Source organism: Papaver somniferum, unplaced genomic scaffold, assembly GCF_003573695.1.
Source record: "Papaver somniferum cultivar HN1 unplaced genomic scaffold, ASM357369v1 unplaced-scaffold_125, whole genome shotgun sequence".
NCBI lineage: Eukaryota > Viridiplantae > Streptophyta > Magnoliopsida > Ranunculales > Papaveraceae > Papaver > Papaver somniferum.
Genome location: NW_020621603.1, coordinates 5,513,434 through 5,535,802, shown reverse-complemented (window position 1 = coordinate 5,535,802; position 22,369 = coordinate 5,513,434). Strand labels below are relative to the sequence as shown.

General features: G+C 35.6%; 1 protein-coding gene and 1 pseudogene across 1 annotated transcript; both read left to right on the top strand.

The window, feature by feature from the left end:
* The first annotated feature begins 14,118 nt into the window (after nucleotides 1-14,118).
* On the top strand, nucleotides 14,119-17,709 carry LOC113331131 (ubiquitin-conjugating enzyme E2 2). Its single transcript, XM_026577890.1, has 6 exons — nucleotides 14,119-14,316; nucleotides 16,360-16,493; nucleotides 16,611-16,636; nucleotides 16,901-16,990; nucleotides 17,184-17,272; nucleotides 17,440-17,709. Exons 2-6 carry the CDS (start codon nucleotides 16,369-16,371, stop codon nucleotides 17,566-17,568), a joined length of 459 nt encoding a protein of 152 aa, XP_026433675.1. The 5' UTR covers nucleotides 14,119-14,316; nucleotides 16,360-16,368; the 3' UTR covers nucleotides 17,569-17,709.
* LOC113331678 lies at nucleotides 15,632-15,734 on the top strand (annotated as a pseudogene).
* Nucleotides 17,710-22,369: the final 4,660 nt, after the last annotated feature.

Here is a 22,369-nt window from a genome sequence, read left to right as displayed (position 1 = left end):
TAGAGTCGATCTCCATTAACCCTTGATTTTCTTCTCTAAAATCGGGTTAACGACTTAAAGACTTCATTGGGATTGTGAAGCCAGACCGATACTACTTTTATCGTAGTTGTGTGATTTGATCTTGCATCTTCTATTGTACGAGTACAATCGATTGATCGTCTTGAGATCGTGAGAGTTCTCCGATAGGCAAGATAAAGAAGTCACAAACATCTTCGTCCCACTGTTTGTGATTCCTCGACAAACCGCCTGTATAGTCAGAAAGGATTGTAGAGAGGTGGTTGATTAATCTAGGTTGTTCTTCGGGAATATAAGACCAGATTATCAATTGGTTCCTGTTACCTTGATTTTATATCTAAAGACGGAACAAAACCTAGGGTTTATCTGTGGGAGACAAATTTATCCTTTTGATAGACTTTTCTGTGTGAGACAGATTTGTTTATTATCAAGTTTGTGTTTTTGGGTTGCAGCAACTCTTAGTTGTGGGTGAGATCAGCTAAGGGAATCAAGTACGCAGTGTCGTGCTGGGATCAGAGGCATAGGAGTGCAACTGTACCTTGTATCTGTGGGAGATTGGTAGGGGTTCAACTATAGATCATTCTGAAGTTAGTTTGCAGTAGGCTAGTGTCTGTAGCGGCTTAATAAAGTGTGTATTCAATCTTGACTAGGTCCCGGGGTTTTTCTGCATTTGCGGTTTCCTCGTTAACAAAATTTCTGGTGTTTGTGTTATTTCTTTTCCGCATTATATTTTATATAATAGAAATAATACAGCTTGTGCATTCGTGATCATCAATTGGAATTCCAACCTTTGGTTGTTGATTGATCCTTGGACATTGGTCTTTGGTGCCGTCCAAGTTATCTATCTCTCTTTGATAAAGGCTCGAAGATTTCTATTTGCTTGAGTAAAGATCAAATCGAGAGATTGAGATAATAACTCCTTGAGATACTTTTTATCTAGATTGAGTCTGACTGTCTAGTTGATTCTCTAGCAAAGTATTTCGGAGTTAGTCCATACAGATTTCTAAGCGAAATATTGGGTGGTGTTGTTAGACCCTGCTTTTTCACTAGGTATCATGGAATTTCCTCAGACATTTAACTGAGTACTCTTTTTCATTATTGAAGAAACCAACGATTGTTAGAGGAGGAACCTTTTCAAAATATTGTTGACTTCTTCTTCATTTTTTTTGAGGAAGTTCCTTTGTACAGAAGTACATTGACAGCTTCCATTACATCTTTTCTGGTAACACCTCTAGTTACAGAAACCATTAGAACAAAATGACAGAAGAAGAAAACAACCAAGAACTAGAGATCTATAGGCACAGACCCTATAAAGATTTTGAGAAATCTTTTCCTATCAAACATACAAGGAAATAAACATTGACTTGAGCCACTTTCGGAACACTTCTCATATTTCTAAAGTTAGATATGATAAGGCAAACATCACCACTTTAATTGGTGTTTGGACGGGACAACCGCTCACGTCCTTTGTTTTTCTGTGGCTTGTCACCGTAGGTTGTGCTAACAGATTTCTTACCTCTTCTGGAATTCTTCCTTGGCATATCTTTATCCAAACTTACTCGTTGCATGTTCTTTTGAAGTTTGGTGATCCTTTTGATGTTCCTCTTAAATCTCCAACAAGTATCTTTATCATGGTTTGAGTGTCCACAGAAGGAGAAGATTATTTTGGATTTCTTGTTACCAAGCAATTTTTTCTGTTTGACACTGCAACCAACCATTGTTTCCTGATTTGCAGACACCATCACTTTAGCTGATTTGTTGTTGAATCCTAAACCTTGATTGTTTCCAAAGGATTTCTGACCAAATAACATTGCTGCAATTTTGTCAGAACTTCCAGAAAATCTTTGCAGATCATCTCTGAGATAGTTAATCTCATTTTCATTTAGAGACAATGTTTTAACGAATTTAATATTGAGTTGCTCAATCTCAATATTCTTCGTCTGGAGAGAAGATTCAACATTCCTCAAGGAGGCTCTAAGACTAAGGTTCTCACGAAGAATCTCTTTATTAAGGAGATTAATGACCTCAGAGTCAATTTCAAGTTCAGAATCAGAATTTGAAGTTGAAAGCGAATCTACAGTAAGTGCAGTAAATCCATTACACGGACGAGACTCATCTGAGTTATTCGGAGGGTTGTCGTCGGCATAAAGAGAAGATGAAGAACCTGCAAACATTTTTCTCTTCTTCATTAAACTCTTGACTTCTTCGACCATCAGAGAAAGATCACATTCATCAGCCCAGGACATGTGAGAAGAAGACATCACAGTTTCGTTCACAGCGTTAAGTGCAAACGCTCTTCCTGTTTCTTGGTCAATAATTCTTAACTTTCCAATTAGAGACGCTTTGGAAAGAGTATCCGGGTTATTTCCCTCAATGATGGCATGCTTCTTAGAGTCGTATTTTGATGGCAGCGATCTGAGGATTTTCATCACAACTTCCTTTCAAAAATGGTCTTACCCAATGCAAATGATGCATTAACAATTTCAGACACTTTGTGATAAAAATCATCAATAATTTCACTATCTGCCATGCGAAGATTTTCCCATTTGGAATTCAGATTTTGAAGTCTGGCTTCCTATACACTGGTACTTCCTTCGAATACACTTTCTAAGATATCCCAAGCATCTTTTGACTTACTGCAACTTGACACGTGGTGCAGAAGGCTTGGGGTAATGGCATGTATGATAACATTCAAACCGTCGGAGTTTTGCTTTGCAACAAGTAACTTTACAGGACTATATTCACCAATATTCTTGGGAAATATTATATCTCCAACTGCAACAACGGGCGCACCATAGCCATTAACAACATATACCCATGATTGAAAATCAAGCGATTGAAGAAAGGCTCGCATAGCAACTTTCCAACATGAGTAATTGGATCCATGAAAGACTGGTGGTACGTTAGTAGAGATAGCACCTCTTCCCATAGAGTCAGATCGCTACAAACATAGACTGATGAGGTCTTAGTGTGTTTTCCTGCTCTGATACCAATTGAAAAAGCGGGGGTCTAACAACACCACCCAATATTTCTCTTAGCAATTTGTATGGACTAACTCCGAAATACTTTGCTGGAGAATCAACTAGACAGTCAGACTCAATCTAGATAAAAGTATCTCAAGGAGTTAATATCTCTCTCTTGATTTGATTTTTACTCAAGCTAAGAACAATAGCGAGTCTTTACCAAATACAAGGAATAACTTGGACGGTACCAAAGACCAATGTCCAAGTGTTAATCAATGAAATCAATCAACCACAAGGTCGGATATCTAATCGATTAAACTTTAACGCACAACCTGTATTATTTCAATTATAAAGATAAACAATATAATGCGGAAAACGAAATAACACAGACACCAGAAATTTTGTTAACGAGGAAACCTCAAATGCAGAAAAACCCTGGGACCTAGTCCAGATTGAATGCACACTGTATTAAACCGCTACATACACTAGCCTACTCCAGGCTAACTTCGGACTGGACTATAGTTGAACCCCAATCAGTATCCCACCGATCCAAGGTAAAGTTGTACTCCTATGCCTATGATCCCAGCATGATACTACGCACTTGATTCCCTTAGATGATCTCACCCACAACCACGAGTTGCTGCAACCCAAAATCGCAGACTTGATAATAAACAAATCTGTCTCACACAGAAAAGTCTATCAAAGGATAAATATGTCTCCCAAAGAAAACCCCTAGGTTTTTGTTCCGTCTTATGATCTGAAATCAAGGTGAACATGAAACAATTGATAACCCGGTCTTATATTCCCGAAGAACAGCCTAGATTAATCAATCACATCTCAATAATCTTACTTGAATACACAAGAGGATGTCGAGGAATCAAAAACAGTGAGACGAAGATGTTTGTGACTTTTTTATCTTGCCTATCGGAGAACTCTTACGATCTCAATCCAATCAATAGATTGTACTCGTACGATAGAAGATGCAAGATCAGATCACACAACTACGATAAAAGTAGTATAAGTACGGCTTCACAATCCCAATGAAGTCTTTAAGGTGTTAACCTAGTTTTAGAGAAGAAAACCAAAGGTTAGACGAGAATCGACTCTAGCGAGCGCACTAGTATCACACAGACGTGTGGGGATTCATTTTTCCCAATGCTAGGTGTCTCCTATATATAGTCTTCAAATTAGGGTTTTGCCTTAGTTACAAAGCAACCCATATTCACCGTTAGATGAAAACCTGATTTAGATTCAAGCTAATATTTATCAACCGTTAGATCGAAAACTTAGATTGTCACACACACTTGAGATATACGTTAACTGGGTTTGTGAAAACCGTGCCCAAACGTGTACGTGTATGTTGGTTCAACATAGTAACCCAAAAGTTTAACCATATTAGCATTTCATATTAACCTTGTTCTTCTTCACCATAACTAGTTCAATTGACACAAACGAACTAGTTAGAGAGTTGTTCAATTGCTATGAGATCTTATGTAACTACAAAAGACAGAATTAAAACAAAGATGATTCGATTCGATTTGAATCGGCTCATGAACTTTATAGCCACGGTTTGCATACTGCATTCCTTATTAATTTAAGTTTCATGTTCAGAGCACATCTTTAGATCATAACCCACTCAAGTACGCAATCAAGTTCGCGGACTTAAGGCAACCGACAGAGTTTTCCAAACTCAGCAGAAAATCTCGGCAAGGAGATTTCCGCCAGTTCGCGGAATTAATGCGCAAACGAGTTTTTGGAAAATCCCAGCAGAAATTCTCGGCAAGAGAACTTCCGTCAGTTCGCGGACTTGGCAAAGCCAATTCCTCACAACAAAGTTCGCAAACTTCGGATAAGGAATATGACTTATGCACATATGTGTTACCACACAATGCTTATATCCATCATTGGTTATATAGACCTAAACTCTCATTCCAACCATTGAAACATTCTTAGAGGACGTTATACAGTTGTTACACTATTTCTCGTCAAAGCGGTTTTCAAAGTGATTGAAACAATATGACTTTCGCCATTAGGTGAAGATAAACCCGATCAAAGCGAAACGCTTTACCAACACATGATTTCGAGATATAGATAGGCGAGATATACTCGGCTCGAAATATCAAATGTGTATGATCCAGTCTATATAGCATACGACTTTTGTCTCATAAGAAGTAGGAGATAGAAGAGATAGACTTTTGAGTGATAGATAAGTTCAAGTCTCCACATAAATTTTTGTTGATGAAGTTTCGTGGTTCCTTGAGTAGATCTTCGTCGTTGTATGATGAATCTCCATGAAGTCCTTGAGCTCAATTACACTTTTCTATCCTAGTCCGAGACTTAGCTATGTAGACTAGAAATCAAGACTCATAGTTTTGATCACTAACATTGAAAAACATGCTTGAGATAGCAACGCATGCGAGGTCGACCGAGCTATGCTCTAACAGAGTGGACTTTAAGTAAATGACACAAACCCTAAAAACATGACCTAAACAGGAACAACTCTACATTTGGATGCATTTCCCATTTCAAATTTTAACGACTACTTAAATTTAAAACGGGATTAAGCAATAAGAAGGGTAATTACTACCAATTTTTCCTACTACACCGACTTATGTTAAGGGCTGTCACTCTAGGACACGACAGGACAATGTAAAAACTAGTTGATGTAAAAGATACTCATGCTCAAGATGCTCTCTTTCTCAACTATTTTAGAGGCATGCATAACCAATCATTTTCTTGCGAAGCACAAGTTGACAGAAGTAACCAAGCTTAACAGATGCTAAATCAAAAAAATTATTACAAGTTTTTCAGTGCAGTTATTTGTATCAATACAACATTTCCGACCAACACGTATGGTGTGAATTGTACTACCATTAACTTATCGATGAAACTTATCAAATTTTTTAGGAAAACATCCAAAGACCATCCCATATTTTCAGACAAGACTCAAGCAATTTGCAGTGTGATACAACAGACAACGCCAAACACACATAACCATCTATGTTTATGACAAGTATATCAAAATACGGCAAAAAATCTTGCTTAACAATTGACGCATAAACATGTGCAAGATGCTTAGCCGCATTCATATATATATATATATATATACATAAGTAAATTAAATAATGATATTATTTTGCATTACTTGTTGTATAGTATTGTTGATTGTTTGTGTGTGATTTGGAAATGCGATTTTTTGATTGTTTTCTAATACTGGACTAAAAAACGATTCAAAACCCTGCACATATGATTCAATAATTTCATCGTCGGGTATTAATTTCTCAGAAATAAAACAAACATGACATGGTATTATTACCACCAATTCATCGACAAACATCACATAAAGTACTAAGTATTAATCTCTATTTTGAAGCAGTATAAAGATGAACAACATCAGCTTACACATGCACTCATTCATCTAATAATCTAAAATATGGTGATGCTCAAGTTGCTCTCAACTATTTTAGGCAAAAAGAAACCCACCATTTTCTTACAAAGTACAAGTTGTACAGAAATAACGAATCTTGTAATTTGTTGACACAAATGCTAAACCAAAAATATATTACAGTTTTTTTGGCTAAGTTATTTGTATCGATATCACATCTCTAAGTATGGTATGCCTTGTGCTCCATTTGTAGGCGTCGATCACCATGGGATGTATGTTTTATTTGTAATTTACTTGTGGAAAAAACTATTGAATCATTTATGTGGGTCTTTGAATCATTTTTTAATATAATGTTAGAAAAATATCATTTTCACAGACCAAGCACAAGCATTTAGAAATGTGATACTGAAAAGGAGAGGGTACCAAGTTCAACACCAAATTTTTCGTTCGGCAACCTGTATGGATAAAACCTAATATAAATGCAAATAGACCAAATTAATGATCCTTGAAAATATATATATATATATATATATGTATATATATATATATATATAAAGTTTATATTTGTATCTCTTCTCAATAAAAAATTCTAGACAATGGAGTCCGCGAACCTGATTGTTAAGAAGAGTATTTGGACGATCCCAAAAATCTATATCTGAGATCAATCTAGTCGTATCCAAATATTCATATCTGAATTATCTCAAGTATGACACTTGTTATCTATATTTCAAGGTACGAATTCTACAAGAAATGAGTCTCGTAATCGATCTTAATTATATGGACATATCTAATAGAATTGAATACGTACTACTTATGTAAATCCTAGTAGAAAGATAGACAATATAATACAGAAAAGGAAAAACATGAGACACTATAAGTTTTATATTAACAAGGAAACTGCAACAGCAAAAAAATTCTGGGAGCTTGTCCAGATTTGAACACCAAATTGTATTAAGCATCTATAGACACTAGCCTACTATCAAACTTCGGGCTGGAATGTAATTGAGACTTAATCCACCCTCCAAGTGATTCATTTACAGCTGCGCTCCTTACGTCTATTAAACCTCGCAAAGCTTTACGTAATTGATTCGCTTAGCTGACGTCCTTTACAACCTAAGAGTTTCTTTAACCAAAGTGAAGAATGTTGATACCAATCTGCCTCTAATAGATAAGCCTATTCGATTTCCCTTTATACCAAAGATCAATACTTGGAAATCTGTTTGCAATGAAAAGAGATAGCAAACCTCACAAATCCGGAACACTTACACTCAATTAGTTGAGAAGCCTGAATTCTTAACCACCTCTCAAAAATAATCTTAAACTAATCAATTAAGAATACTTTTCAGATATCTATCTTGAAGAACCACAAAGTATGAGACAAAAATAACTTTGTGATTTTTATCTATGTGTATAGGTAAAAGGTCCATATACCTGATTGTGTAGATGAGTTCTTGAATGATCTCAAAAATCAATATCCAAGATCATTGTAGTCGTATATGAATTAAGAGTATTCGAATTGTAAGGATTATGAAAAATAGGTTGTAAAGGACGTCAACTAAGGCAATCTAGTGCATAGAAAAAGTATTGTTTTTGATCTCATATACGAATTCGAATACTCTTAATTTGGGCACTAGATTGCCTTAGTTGACGTCCTTTACAGCCTAAGAGTTTCTTCAACCTCAGTGAAAACTTTTGATACCTATCTGCCTCTAGCATACAAGCCTATTTGGTTTCCCTTTTGATATGTTTTAATCTAGGTTTGGAAATCCGTTTGCAATAGATAAAGTCCAGCAATCCTCACGAATTCGGAACATTGACACTCTGTTAGCAGAAAAACACGGATTACTAAACACCTCTCAAGAAAATTCAAACAAATCAAATACAAGTTTAAACATCTATCTTGAGGAATCACAAAGTCTAAGACGAAGAGAACTTTGTGATTTATATAGATCTTGTTCCTGATCTAAAGTCCGTGAACTTCAATAACCAATAAACAAAATCCGCATACAAGAATTATCAGGTAAAAAGATAATCTGACCGAGCTTCAAAAATCTCCAAATGAACACAGACCATATGACCCGACTTGTGACATATTGATTTTTGGGTTCGAGACACATATATATGTCTTTAATGCTTCCACTCATATAAGAGTCTCAAATTGAAAATTTAAGCAACTTTAGTTCCGTTTTTTAGCTACTCTTACAAGTGTCTTAAAATATGTCATACTTGTAAATTTTTAACTTTACGAGACCATTTAGTAACTTAAATATAAATTTAATTTATAATTTCTTTTTCATTTTAATTCCAATTCTTTTCCCTCCTCAAATCTTTTTCCCCCTCGATTAAAATGATTCCAAAAGAAAGAAAACAAACCAAAAATTAACTTCACTATGGTTGATGTTTTCACTTTCCTATAACTTAAGTATAACAAAATCCAACTACTATGACCCTTTTTAGACTAAATATGCTGAATTCGCTTGGCTTCGCCAGTGAGAAGAACAAATATGTTCTTCATTTAAGATAAACGATACCTCACGAAAACTCAATTGTCGTTTTTCGGTCAATATAAAGACTAAGTTTCCCTAACAATATTAACGGAAACTGAGTATCCGTTTGGTTAATATTTTTTTTTTCTTCACTTCTCTCACACCCTATCATTTTCTCCGTCGTCGGATACCAACGGCTATTTTCTCAAAAAAATTGTAATTTTCCTCTATATAAGAGAACTCTAATTCTCAAACATACCTCGTCTAAACAATTGAGTTTCATTGATTTTTGTATCTTATCTAGTTCTTTGATTTTCTTATCCTACTAATACTCAAAATCTCTTCTCTTAATTCAAATTTATATGGTTTTTAATTTTGTTTAATAAGACGAAATTGATCTTACAGTTGCATACATTTATGTGAGCAGTAATGAAATTCTCGGTGCGCCGCAAGCATCATTTCTGTTTGGGAGACGTATTCATGAAGTATTCCTCTCTCGGAACAGAAATGCACATCAAAGGGACGTTGATTCCTTAAAAAATAAGATGAAAGCAATCAAACAGACGTGAGAGAATTTATGACAATTCTTGACATTATATGTCGGCAAAGTAGAATCGGTTCTTCACATGGAGATTTGGTAAGTTATGCAATTAAATTATTTTTTTCGCTTGAAGATAATAGTAATTAACTTATTGTTTTTAATGAAAAGTTTAAACTCTGGAGGGTCGGGAGAAAATGCTGTCACAATGAGATCGAAAGAAGTGATACGACTGCAAACCCTGTACAATGAGATTGAAAGAAATGACCGTACGCCTGCAAATATTATGCGATGAGATTGAAAGAATACAACGGAAAATCATGTACAATGAGGTTGGAAAAAGTCACCATACAACTGCAAAAATATGAACATCATGTGGTTTATAATGATGTTTTTTAATCACTCATGGATAGTAAACTCAGGGAAAATACAAAAACTGAAGCAACATCCACATGTTCATCAAATTAAAGCACTTTCACTATCAAATCTAAAGAAACTAAAAAAAGGGATGTAAACTCGTTCAAACCTAAAGCGGCATCATTGAACATGTTTTAAAGTGCAACGACCATAACGAAAACTATCATTCATCTATTTTTTCATCCTCATCATCATTTTCATCTTCATCCCATCCTCATATTCGTTTTCATCTTCATCAAAATACACTTCCTTTACATATCCATTTTCATAAACATGTTCATCTACATACTCATAATAATCTGGGTTTTTTCATTGTATTGTCCATAATAATCAAATGCACTATCTTTATTTTGACCAGTAACAACTACTTCATCTAAGTCTGTATCATCATATATCCATATGATGATGCTTGTACCATGTATTTTGTACCTGAACCATCAAAACTCGACGACTTTGATGGTTATGCTTGCCCTCTTTCACGAGGATGCGCTCTAATGTGCACAACAAGATAAATTCTTAGCTGGAGGTGCATTTCAAGGTTTTTTATACTTGACATAAAAACTCCATGATCATTTTTAGGCTCTAAAATTGGATCAAGAATAACTTTACCCCAATCCCCATCCCGACGTTTATGCTCAATAACGATGTTGCATAAAATCAGACAATATTTCATTATTAGGTATATTGTTGTCAATACTTACATGGTGATCCGCTTATTTTAAATTTCCCTTGAAGCAATCCAAAATCACGCTCAACATCCCCTCTTTTAGCCATTATTAGGTAGATTGTTGAATCTTACCATGTCTGGAACATCCAATGTCTGACTGAAAGCTTGTACATGTGTAGCCAACTTTGGATAAATACCATCGGCTATGACATATAACCCATGTTGTATTGGTGATCATTCATGACATAATTACATGGAAGTGCTACACCCTTGAGCATGTTATCAGAAAGAGGTGAGTATACCGACACATTGAAATCGTTATTTGTCCCCAAACATTCCAAAAGATGCATGCCAAAACCATAACTCATATGATGCCACCTCATCTAATACCATATAACTGTGTTTCTCTTTACCCGATAATTTCCTAACGAAGCTATCAGACAATTCTTTCATGACCACTGCGTACAATCAAATACTACCTAACATTCTAGAACATCCTTGTTCGGCATTATCACCTATAAACCTCTGATTATCTCGAGGATTAGGTTGACGCAAGTATCTTTTTCCAAAAGTCATGCAAATTATGTGGGAAAATCATTTTAGATAATAACATGTTGTTGTGGCACCCAAACGAGTGTAGTCATCGACACTACTAATAGTTGTACTTTTGCACAAACATTTCATCACAACAATTGATTTCATATGTGGAGAATGCCCCATAACACAGGTTGTATCCGGACGTTGATGCCACTCTTCATCCACTTCAAGTAATTTCCCTAACAATTTGTTGAATTGATCTTCCTTCTTGCCTAAACGTTGTTTGAGTTGTCTTGAAGTATAATAGTTCTAGGTGTTAAATAGTCATTCATCATTTTCGCATAATGCCACACCCGAAGTAAACTACATTTCTGCACTTTCTTAGGCACCGGTTGCCGAATAATATTCCTATGTTCATGCAAACACAATTATGTAAACAATATCGAAATCGTTCATTCTTCATCACTTGAAGTATCCAATTGATTTTTATATGTAAGTCCCACATAACCTCGCATTAGAATCATTATGTACCTCTGCAAACAACAATTTAAGTTTTTATTTCTCTATACCATTTCATTCAACATTAATAAAAAGATACATGACAAAACAAATAATAATCATGGATTTTTTTGCGACATATGTATGCTATGGTGTTGTTATTAACTCATATACAATGTAACTAATATACTTATTATCAAGAATTTCAAGATCATTAAAATAATTTCACCATAGACCCTAAAGGTAGAATGACTTACTTTGGTGATTTGGTGGATGAAATTCAAAACTAAAAGATACCTTAAAGGTAGAATGACTTACTTGTGGTGATTTTCGTGGATGGAATTCAAAATTGAAAGATATAATAGAACCACCTAAATAGCTATGTAATGAACTCTATTAATTTACCACAACAATTCAGACTAAACCATCTTCAAAATCATCAAAAAGGGTATAAAATATTTTGGATTGACAGACAAAAGGGAAACAAGTTACTAAAGAAGGAGAAATGCCAAACCCTTTTTTTTTTTTTGAGTGTTTATACACAAATTTCAGTCAAGGTCAACGTTTCGACCTGGACGGAAACTCAGTTTCTGCATTGCACGGTTTTTACGGAAACTCAGTCTAGAGCAAGTCTTATGGTGGAATGCAACCTATTCCAAGTGTGGAAAAATTGTGGAATGTCAAGTCTAGTGGCTTCCAAATTGTTGTTTTCCGTAGTTTTTCCAAGCCATGTACCATGATTTCGTGGGATGCTATGTGGAATCCACGAAAACGATAATCAGATTAGCGTAAAATGCTATTCATAATAGCGCTGTAGAGGACGAAAAACGCAAATCAGAATAGCGCCCAAAGCTAACTTAATAGTATAAAACGCTATTCTTATCAACGTTTTTTATCCGTAGATTAAAATGAATCTAATGGCTGAAAAAAGCGTTAATCCTGATAGTGTAAAGCGCTATTCTTATTACCGTTTCTACGATTCTACCACTACACTGGACCTTCCATGAACTATTCCAAATGCTGAGGTGGCGAGGAAGATGGAATCCTTTCACCATAAGACTTGCTCTAGGGCTATGGGTAGTGTCACTCATTCATTTGAAGGAGTGAATTACCAATTTGCTCTAATTAGAGGCTGCTAGTTTTTACCCCGGTTCCACCCCCAACACATTCATACAAACGAGTGTTTGATAGTGCACACTAGACCGGGGACTATCCCTATTTGAGAAAATAACTTATTATAAAAATTTGCGTTCGACGGGGACAATCCCCCGTCTATACTGTTTTTTACTGTCTCACGGGGGTCTGTCCCCGCTTAAGTTCATCCTTTTAAAACTAAATTGTCCCTCCAATCATCATTTTATTATTAAAATTTCAAGTTCTTTTTTACAAACCGAGGATAGTTACCCGTCTAGTGTTCTCTTTTATTTTGACCATAATGGCTTCACTCCTCCCTTTAAATTAGTCCTCCTTCGTGTGAAAGAGTTTGGACCATAGCCCATGCTCAATAGAATTTTCTTTCGGTTGGTTACATTTAGAGCAAGTCTTATGGTGGAATCCATCCATCTTCCACGCCACCTCAACACTTGGAACTGTGAATGGAAGCGCAAGTGTAATGGTGGAATAGTAGAAACACTATTCTTAATGGAGCTAAAAAAACGCAATTAAGAATGGAGCTAAAAAAACGCTATTAAGAATGAAGCTTTTTTCTCAGTCGTTAGATTTCAACAACTCATTTTAAATCTACGGATAAAAAAAAACGCAATTCTTAATGGCGTTTTTTTAGCGCTATTCTTATTGGCATTCAGATGGATTCCACGAAATCGTGGAACCTTGCCTGGATTTTCTGTGGAAGACCCCAACTTGGAAGCCACTAGACTTGACATTCCATGGTTTTTCCACACTTGGAATAGTTTAGATTCCACCATAAGACTTGGAGCAAGTCTTATGGTGGAATCCATCCATCTTCCACGCCACCTCAGCACTTGGAAATATGGATGGAAGCGCAAGTGTAACGGTGGAATAGTAAAAACGCTATTCTTAATAGCGCTCAGTGCTATTCTTAATAGCGCTAAAAAAACGCTATTAAGATTGGAGCTTAGCTCCATTAAGAATGGAGCTTTTTTCTCAGCCGTCAGATTCTCAACAACTCAATTTAAATCTACGGATAAAAAAAAAACGCTATTAAGAATGGAGCTTAGCTCCATTAAGAATGTAGTTTTTTTTTTTCATCCGATAGATTCTCAACAACTCAGTTTAAATTTACGGATAAAAAAAACGCTATTAAGAATGGAGCTAAGCTCCATTCTTAATATCGTTTTTTTTTTTTGTCTTTTAGGCGCTATTCTTAATGGCGTTTTCCGCTATTCTTATTAGCGTTTCCATGGATTCCACTGACCATTCCACTAAATCATGGAACTCTACTTGGATTTTCTATGAAAGACCCCAACTTGGAAGTCATTAAACTTGATATTCCATGAATTTTCCACCCTTAAAATAGGTTGGATTCCACCATAAGACTTGCTCTTATAAGCTACAAAGTGGCAAAATGCGCTTGGCAAAATGCGCTTGGCCCCTCCAAGTAGAGTTAAAAGCTAGTGCGCCAGCAAAGAAGACTACTATAAATCGTAGAAAGCATCTTCACACTAATCAGATTTAGGAGAGAGATACTGAGGGGGCGGCTCAAGTTGAACCAGCTAACGACAATACCCCAATACAAAACCCTAACCCTTAATCTCCCCCGCAGCTGTATGAAACCCTAATCATTAGATCCTGAGAAGAATCGGAGTTTTTTCTCACAGCTTTTTCTTACGGTGAGACATTTGTTCTTGTTCCTTATTATTTTTTTTGCTAATTAGGGTTTCAAATATTTCTTGATTATTATTCTCTTATGAGCAAATCTATTTAGTTTTTTTGTGTGAAAGACTAGGTCTATTTGGTTATTTAGTTGATTGTTTGAAAGATGAAAACCCTCGATAGAGTTTGTGTTAATAGGTGGATAGATACAGTGATTAGATGATGGATTAGGGTAGGATAGATTATATTGTAAAAAAAATTCTGTAATGATTTTAATTTGAACATGTACTGTAATTGCCATTATTTAATCTTATTGGATGCTTTGTAAAATCAGTAACATAAAATTGCTGCAATGATGAGAGCTCAATATTTACCAAAATCTATGTGCTTGATGCGATTCCATCATGGTGCTAACCAGCAACCATGTTGATCCTGAGCCAACAGATACAAATTTGTTAGTTTAGATTTATTTCTATGTTTCTCAGTAACATTTTTCCCTTGTAGGCTGCGGTGTTACAAACTTATTAAGCTATATAGATCAAAGCGTTTAATTCAATGAGAGTACATGTACTTCTTGTGAAGTCGGCATGGTGCTAACCAGCACAATGTAATTAGATTGGATAATGAAGATGGTTTGATATATTGAATGGTGATTTGAAGCTTGTTTTGCAGTTAGAACTTTTTATTTCTTCGCCCTTCATTTTGTCGACCTTAGTATGTTATAAGTCACCTTCCGTGGCTGTTTCTTCATCAAGTTTTTTGACTTTTTCTACAGTTTTTTTTCTTCCTGCCTGTGAATCCTTTTTATTGACCTCCAAGGTTTAAACTTATCACAATGATGAGAGCTCAATATTAACGAAAGTAAATGTACTTGGTGTGAAGTCAATGTTGTGCTGACCAGCACGATGTTGATCTGAGCGGTTACCTGAGCAACATTTTATATTAAATGACGAATATGGTTTTGATAAATTGGCACTGTTATGTTGTTTGCGATTAGAACTTTTTTCGTTTTTCCTTTGGTGTTACAGACCTCAATATATTATGAATTACCTTTGGTGGTTGTTTCTTCATCAATTTCTTTCTGTTGTTTCCTTCTCCCCGAACCTTGATGAGAGCTCAATATATACGGAAGTAAATGTACTTGATGTGAAGTCAATGTGGTGCTGACCAGCACGATGTTGATCTGAGCGGTTACCTGAGCAACAGTAGAATAGATGTTGAATATGGTTTTGGTTAATTAATACTAAGTTTGCCTTTCAATTAGAACTTTCTATTTCTTTGCTCTTGGTGTTACGGACCTTAGTATGTTGTAAATCACCTTTGGTGGTTGTGTTGCAATGATGAGAGCTCAATATTAACGAAAGTAAATGTACTTGATGTGAAGTCAATGTGGTGCTGACCAGCACGATGTTGATCTGAGCGGTTACCTGAGCAACAGTAGAATAGATATTGAATATGGTTTTGGTTAATTGATGCTAAGTTTTCCTTTAAATTTGAACTTTCTATTTCTTTGCTCTTGGTGTTACGGACCTTAGTACAGTATGTTGTAAATCACCTTTGGTGGTTGTGTTGCAATGATGAGAACTCAATATTAACGAAAGTAAATGTACTTGATGTGAAGTCAATGTGGTGCTGACCAGCACGATGTTGATCTGAGCGGTTACCTGAGTAACATTAAAGTAGATGTTGAATATGGTTTTGGTTAATTGATATTAAGTTTGTCTTTTAATTAGAACTTTCTATTGATATTAAGTTTGAATATGTTGAATATTTTCAGTATGTGCACTTTCTTTTTAAATGCTAGCATATTTCTTACTTAAATTCCGGAGCAGCTCTTTTCTTTAGGTTCACATAATTTTGATATATGGAATAAGTCAGGCTGAATTTGCAATCAGGTTGTTGGGGTAGCATATTTCTTACTTAAATTCCGGAGCAGCTCTTTTCTTTAGGTTCACATAATTTTGATATATGGAATAAGTCAGGCTGAATTTGCAATCAGGTTGTTGGGGTAGGAGAATTTTACTGATTATATTGTTGGCTTCTTATATGGTTATTCTTAGGCTGTGAGGATGTCGACCCCTTCAAGGAAGAGGTTGATGAGGGATTTCAAGAGATTGCAACAGGATCCTCCAGCAGGCATCAGCGGTGCACCACAGGACAATAACATAATGCTATGGAATGCTGTTATATTTGGGTAAGGAAAAGATGAAACCACCTTTCTTTTGCTTATGGTCTTTTATCTCTGCTGATTCTCTTTTTGTCGGAGTTTTGAAAAAATCACGCTTATAACTTCAATTGGTTTTATTTGCAGCCCAGATGATACTCCCTGGGATGGAGGTGAGTGTTGTTAAACTCCATATCAAGAATATGGAGTTTTAGTTTGTCTTGCAGATCGTTCATCCATTATGTTATTTACATATCCCTGGTCAACTTATTTATATTATCTGTTGTAATTGATCTCCATCCAAAACCTTTTGAAATTAGACTGCTTACTTTCTTTTATATAGAAATTTTCCATTGGCGAATTGGTTTATCTGCCATCTGTTTAGCAGTGCTTCTGGTTATGATAGTAAAATGATAATATTATTTTAAATCCTTTAGGTACCTTTAAGTTGTCTCTGCAGTTTTCGGAGGACTATCCAAATAAGCCACCAACAGTTCGGTTTGTTTCGCGGATGTTCCATCCAAATAGTAAGTCGTGAACTAGAGGTCCTAGCCTCCAAATGTTCAAATTTACCCGCTTCATTGAACTATGAAAATGATCTGCTTTTTAATTGCTGTTAATTGGTCGAAAATGTTTTTGCTATGCTGGATTTAGTCTAGTTGCTAAGTGTTGGGTTATTCTGTCACGTTACCAACTTTTTCATTTGTCCGACCAATCCAGTCTATGCAGATGGAAGTATTTGTTTGGATATCTTACAGAATCAGTGGAGTCCTATTTATGATGTAGCTGCTATTCTAACTTCTATCCAGGTAATTTGGTGCCTTTTTCTTTCTTGCTCAGTGATTAACTTTAACATAAAACATAAACGTTGTGGTTAGCAGTGTCTAGCCTGTAGTTACGCTTTCCAGTTTTAGCAAATTTTTATGGCAGCAAAATTTGATACTCATTGTTGTGCTATATTCTAATTCCTATGCAGTCGTTGCTTTGCGACCCGAACCCAAATTCTCCTGCTAATTCTGAAGCTGCAAGAATGTTTAGTGATAACAAGCGGGACTACAACAGAAAAGTACGCGAAGTCGTTGAGCAAAGCTGGACAGCAGATTAACTGCTCATCCCTAACATGTGGATGTCATTTGACTTATTCTGTAAAGTTTGAAGTCTACGTAAGTAAACATTTCCACTTGAAAACAATTGTAATACAGACATAAGAGTTATATAATAAAATTTGCTTGCTTGATTCCTTTCACGTCATGTTGCCTACAGAACTATCTTCATGTCGTTTACTTTTCCACAGTACCATCCCATAGTCCATGAATGTTAGAATTCTCTTGAAGCCATTTTCCTCTTTGTTGTGGCGGAACTGACAAACTGTAGCACTAGGTCACTTGTACTACTATGATTAGAGGTCTTTGTATGCAGGAGCTTATTATAGGTACTTCCTTTAAAGACTGACTGTTTCAAGAAATGACTGAGAATGGCATTCAGTGGGACTGATTCCCATTGGAGCTCACATTATTTTTCTTACATCGATGTTATTGAGCTGAAACCAGTGGATTGTAGTCCACGACTCCACGTGCTGTTTTGGACACAGGTGGATGGAGTGAGGTTGATATGATGAAACAACCAATTATGCGTGCTTTGGCTAAAGAGAGTTTTGTGAATTATGTGATCTATCTTCTCTTAAGGTTCTCTGCTCTGTCCATCCCTTGATGCACCAACTTACATGCTACTTTTAACAAATAATAGTCATACTGGATTTTCCATGCATGCAGTTTCTGTGTACCTCCTTATCATTGCTCTCTTTAGAAGCAGCATAACATTGAGACTATTTATAAACAAACACAGGATCTGGTTACTATAGTTCAAAGAGTTAATTTTCAATGAGCAAGTTCAGTTTAGCAGCGGTTAATGATTAAGAAGGATCATCTGAATGCCGCTCAGATATAAGTATGTCTTAGTCTTCTTGTCTGTCATATGCTTCAGCATCATGCCCTGCCTTTCTGCCTCAGGCTTGAGCAGTATTCAGCTGCAGAAAGATAAAAGAGGAAAACAAAATTGTGCAAACATTCAATCTTTACAGAACTCCAATTACATGTAAAAACCATACAGGCTTCAAATCTCAATAGTGCCAGCATGATATGCGGTAGAAGATGATTGAGCCAAAAAAATCATCAAATCCATTTGAGCTTTTCCTCTTCAAATCTCAATAGTGCCAGCATCATATGCAGTAGAAGATGATTGAGCCAAAAAAATCATCAAATCCATTTGAGCTTTTCCTCGTGGTAACGACAGAGAAAAATATTTCAAAATGTGTAGCGGACTGGAGTTTGGTGAAAATGAGTTTAGAACACAAAAGGTCAGTGCCTCTTTCCCTTCCCGTTCCACTTATTCTTAGCTTCTGCTAAGGAAGCAGTTTATGTGCCATCATGGTTCTAGTAAAAGCCATTTAACCAATACGATAGAGTTGTTTTCTGGTCAGACACTTCGAAATCGCTAACCCTCTCAACCACAAAAGGCATTTTAGCCTGTACGAATTGAGTGTCAATTCAAGAACTTAAGGTTTTATGTACATTTATGCTGAAGCTGGTGGCACTGGCATTGGTCTTGCTACCAATTTTGTGGCTGAGATCATAGCAATTATAAGAGCAATTGAGTGGGTTGCTCTTCAAACTTTCTGATTCAGTCAGACTCTTTATCTGTTGTCACTGTGTTACTGTTCACCTCAAGAAAGCTTCCTTCTCAGCGGATCATTTTGCAAAGAAGGGATCTAATCTGCATCAAGGTCAGGCTCTTCATTTCATACCTTGACCTCCATCTCTGACAAAAATGGAATGGCCTTCTGACATTTGCTACCGATTTTGCTAATTTTCAGTTGTTTTGGGCTTTTGTTTCTTGATTAGGGTCTTGTAAGCCCAGCGTGTTGGGCTTGCTTTTTTTCTTTTTTAGCTTTGGTTCGATGGTCTTTTTTGGACCATGTTTTCTTTTTCTTTGTAATCATTTTATTCTTCTTTAATAAAAGAAAAACTTATGGTTTACTTCTCTATCAGATAGCCTAGAGTCCTAGACAAATTCCATGGAAATCTTACACATTTTGAATTCAAAAGTCCGGCAGACGTTGTGTTCGTCTTTACTGCTTGCCATTCATCTTTCAAAGATATGGTATCAATATCGAAAAAACCCTGTTGCCACCCAGCAATTTGTCCTCCTTAGTTTGCAGCTTCAAAATAGTCATGTTGAAGAGGTTCTCAGTGAACGTTACCTATTAGACACCGGAAGTGTGTTAGTAGTTTGTGTCTCAAGTCAACACTATTCAACTATTGACTTGATTATTATAGTGTGTCCGTGTGTTTCGTACAAGTGCTGTCCAATTCTTACATATTCAATGATTTGCCTTAAATAGGCTTGTAAGAAAAAATGTAATCAAGTCTGAAATATTTTCAATAATATCAAATTATTTGCTTCTCATGGTATCATTCGGTTTGATTCAGGGTTCTGATTTTTTTTTAATAATCTTTTCTGCTCAAATAATCTTTTATGGCAGCTCATTGAATCAGGTTCAATAAACTTTTTCAAATACCTTTTTCGATTCAATTTATCAATATCTTCAAGAACACAATTTAGGGTTCTTTGTGTCTGTTCAGAAAATTTTCACAATTTATGATTGTTTACACAAGAAGAAGAAATATGGTTCATACTTCCGTTGTTAATGAGGGGAATTTTACTGTTCCTTTTACGAATATTGAGAATTTTGTTTCAGAAAAATTGGATTCAACGAATTTTCTCGTATGGTGTGATCATTTCGAATCCATTCTATACTCTGCATCTTTGTTTGGGTATGTCAATGGAGAAGAAGTAGAACCGGATAAAGAAATTTTGTTTAATGGAGTTCTTTTTCTGAACCCTAAGTGGGTATACTGGAAGAAGGCGGATTCTTATGTAATGAGTTGCTTGAAAGCAACTTTCACTCCTTCTGTTTCTGGTGATGTATTGAGCTTATCATCAGCTCGTAAGATTTGGTCTTATCAAGAGGTTAGTTTCAAGAATTAATTCATGGCACGAAAGAGTATGCTAAGAAATCAATTACATGGATGCAAGAAAGGTAATTCTACTATTCTTGTTTATCTTCAAACTATTAAAAGAATTGTTGATTCCTTAGCTGCAATAGGTGAGAATGTCTGTGAATCAAATTTAGTTATGTATGTGTTGAATGGATTAGGAAGGGAAAATAATAATTTTGTGATTTCTGCACAAAATAGAGAAGTTCCTTTTACTTTTGCTGAGATTAAGCCCAGATTACTAAGTCATGAACAATGGCTCATTGACCAAAATCAAGATACTAGTTCTTTGTTTGATATCAAGAATTCTTCTGCATTCTATGCTAGAAATGATATTAATAACAACGGTAATGGTAATGGCTACGGGAGAGGCAAGACTAGAAATTCAGGAGGTGGTAATTCTTATAATAACAAGAACACTCAAAATGCCAATTGAAAATTCAGTGGAAATATTGAAGCTACTTCTTCTGGTACTACAAATGGTAGGAGAGATTTTTCTCAATTTGAACGTCAGGTATGTTGCAAGAGGGGCCATTATGCAAGTAGGTGCCATTTTAGATACTATCCACCACCTTCATCTTCTTCAGGCAATAATTTTACAAATATGACACAACAATAACATGCTTTTATTACTACAGGTGAAGATCTAAATTTTTCAGCACCATCAACATCTCAGACTCCACAATGGCTAGCAGATTCTGGTGCGACATCACATTTGACTGGTAATGAGGGCCTTCTATAACATACTTCTACTTACAAAGGAAAGGAGACAGTTCAAGTTGGCAATGTTAAGTCTCCAAAAATAACTTCCACTAGAACATCTGTTATTCAAGCACCTCAAACTAGTTTTAGGCTCAACACAGTTCTTTTAGTTCCAGACATGAAGCATAGTTTACTTTCAATGGATAAGTTTATAAGAGATAATTCATGCTACTTTAAGCTTTTTCCTTATGGTTATGAAATTAGGGACCTTTCATCTGATGCAACGCTGGAGGAGCTGTAGTTAATAATTTGTACCCACTTACTGATTCTTTCATATCATCACAACTTCCTATTCATTTGGATGCTTCTTTGAATGCTCATTCTCACGTTTGACATGACAGGTTAGGTCATCCATCAAGTGCTATTATTCACAAATTTCATTCTACAAAACAGATTGTTTTAACCTCTCCTTTATCTTCATCTTTGTGTCATCCCTGTCAATTAGCCAAAAGTAAAAAGCTTCCTTTTCACTTGTCTTCTTCTCATGAACAAAAACCTATATCCTTAATACAGTGTGATGTTTGGGGTCCAACCATTTCTTCTTTAAATGGATACAGATATTATATTGTTTTTATTGATGATTTCAGTAGATTTTATTGGATTTATCCAATGGAACTTTAATCAGATGCTGCTCAATGTTTTACTCATTTCAAAAACCATACTGAGAATCAGTTTTCAACAAAGATAATTTTTTTTCAAGTTGATGGTGCAACAAAACTTGTTAAAGGCATTTCAAAACCATTTTACAAAAGAGTGGTATTAATATAAGAATCTCATGTCCTAAAATACCAGAATAGAATGGTCTTGCTGAGAGGAAGCATAGACACATTACTGGAATGGGAAACACTATGCTTGCCCAAAAGAAATGTGGTATGATGCTTATCTTACTGCTAGTTATCTTATCAACAGAACACCAACTAGAATTCTAGATTTTAAGTCTCTTTTTGAGGTTCTTTTTGGTTTTGTTCCAGATTATTCCTTTCTAAAAGTTTTTGGTACTATTTGTTATCCTCATTTGGCTCATTCCAGAGCTGATAAACTCTCTCCAAATTCTGTAAGGTGCATTTTTCTAAGTTATAGTCCTTCCCA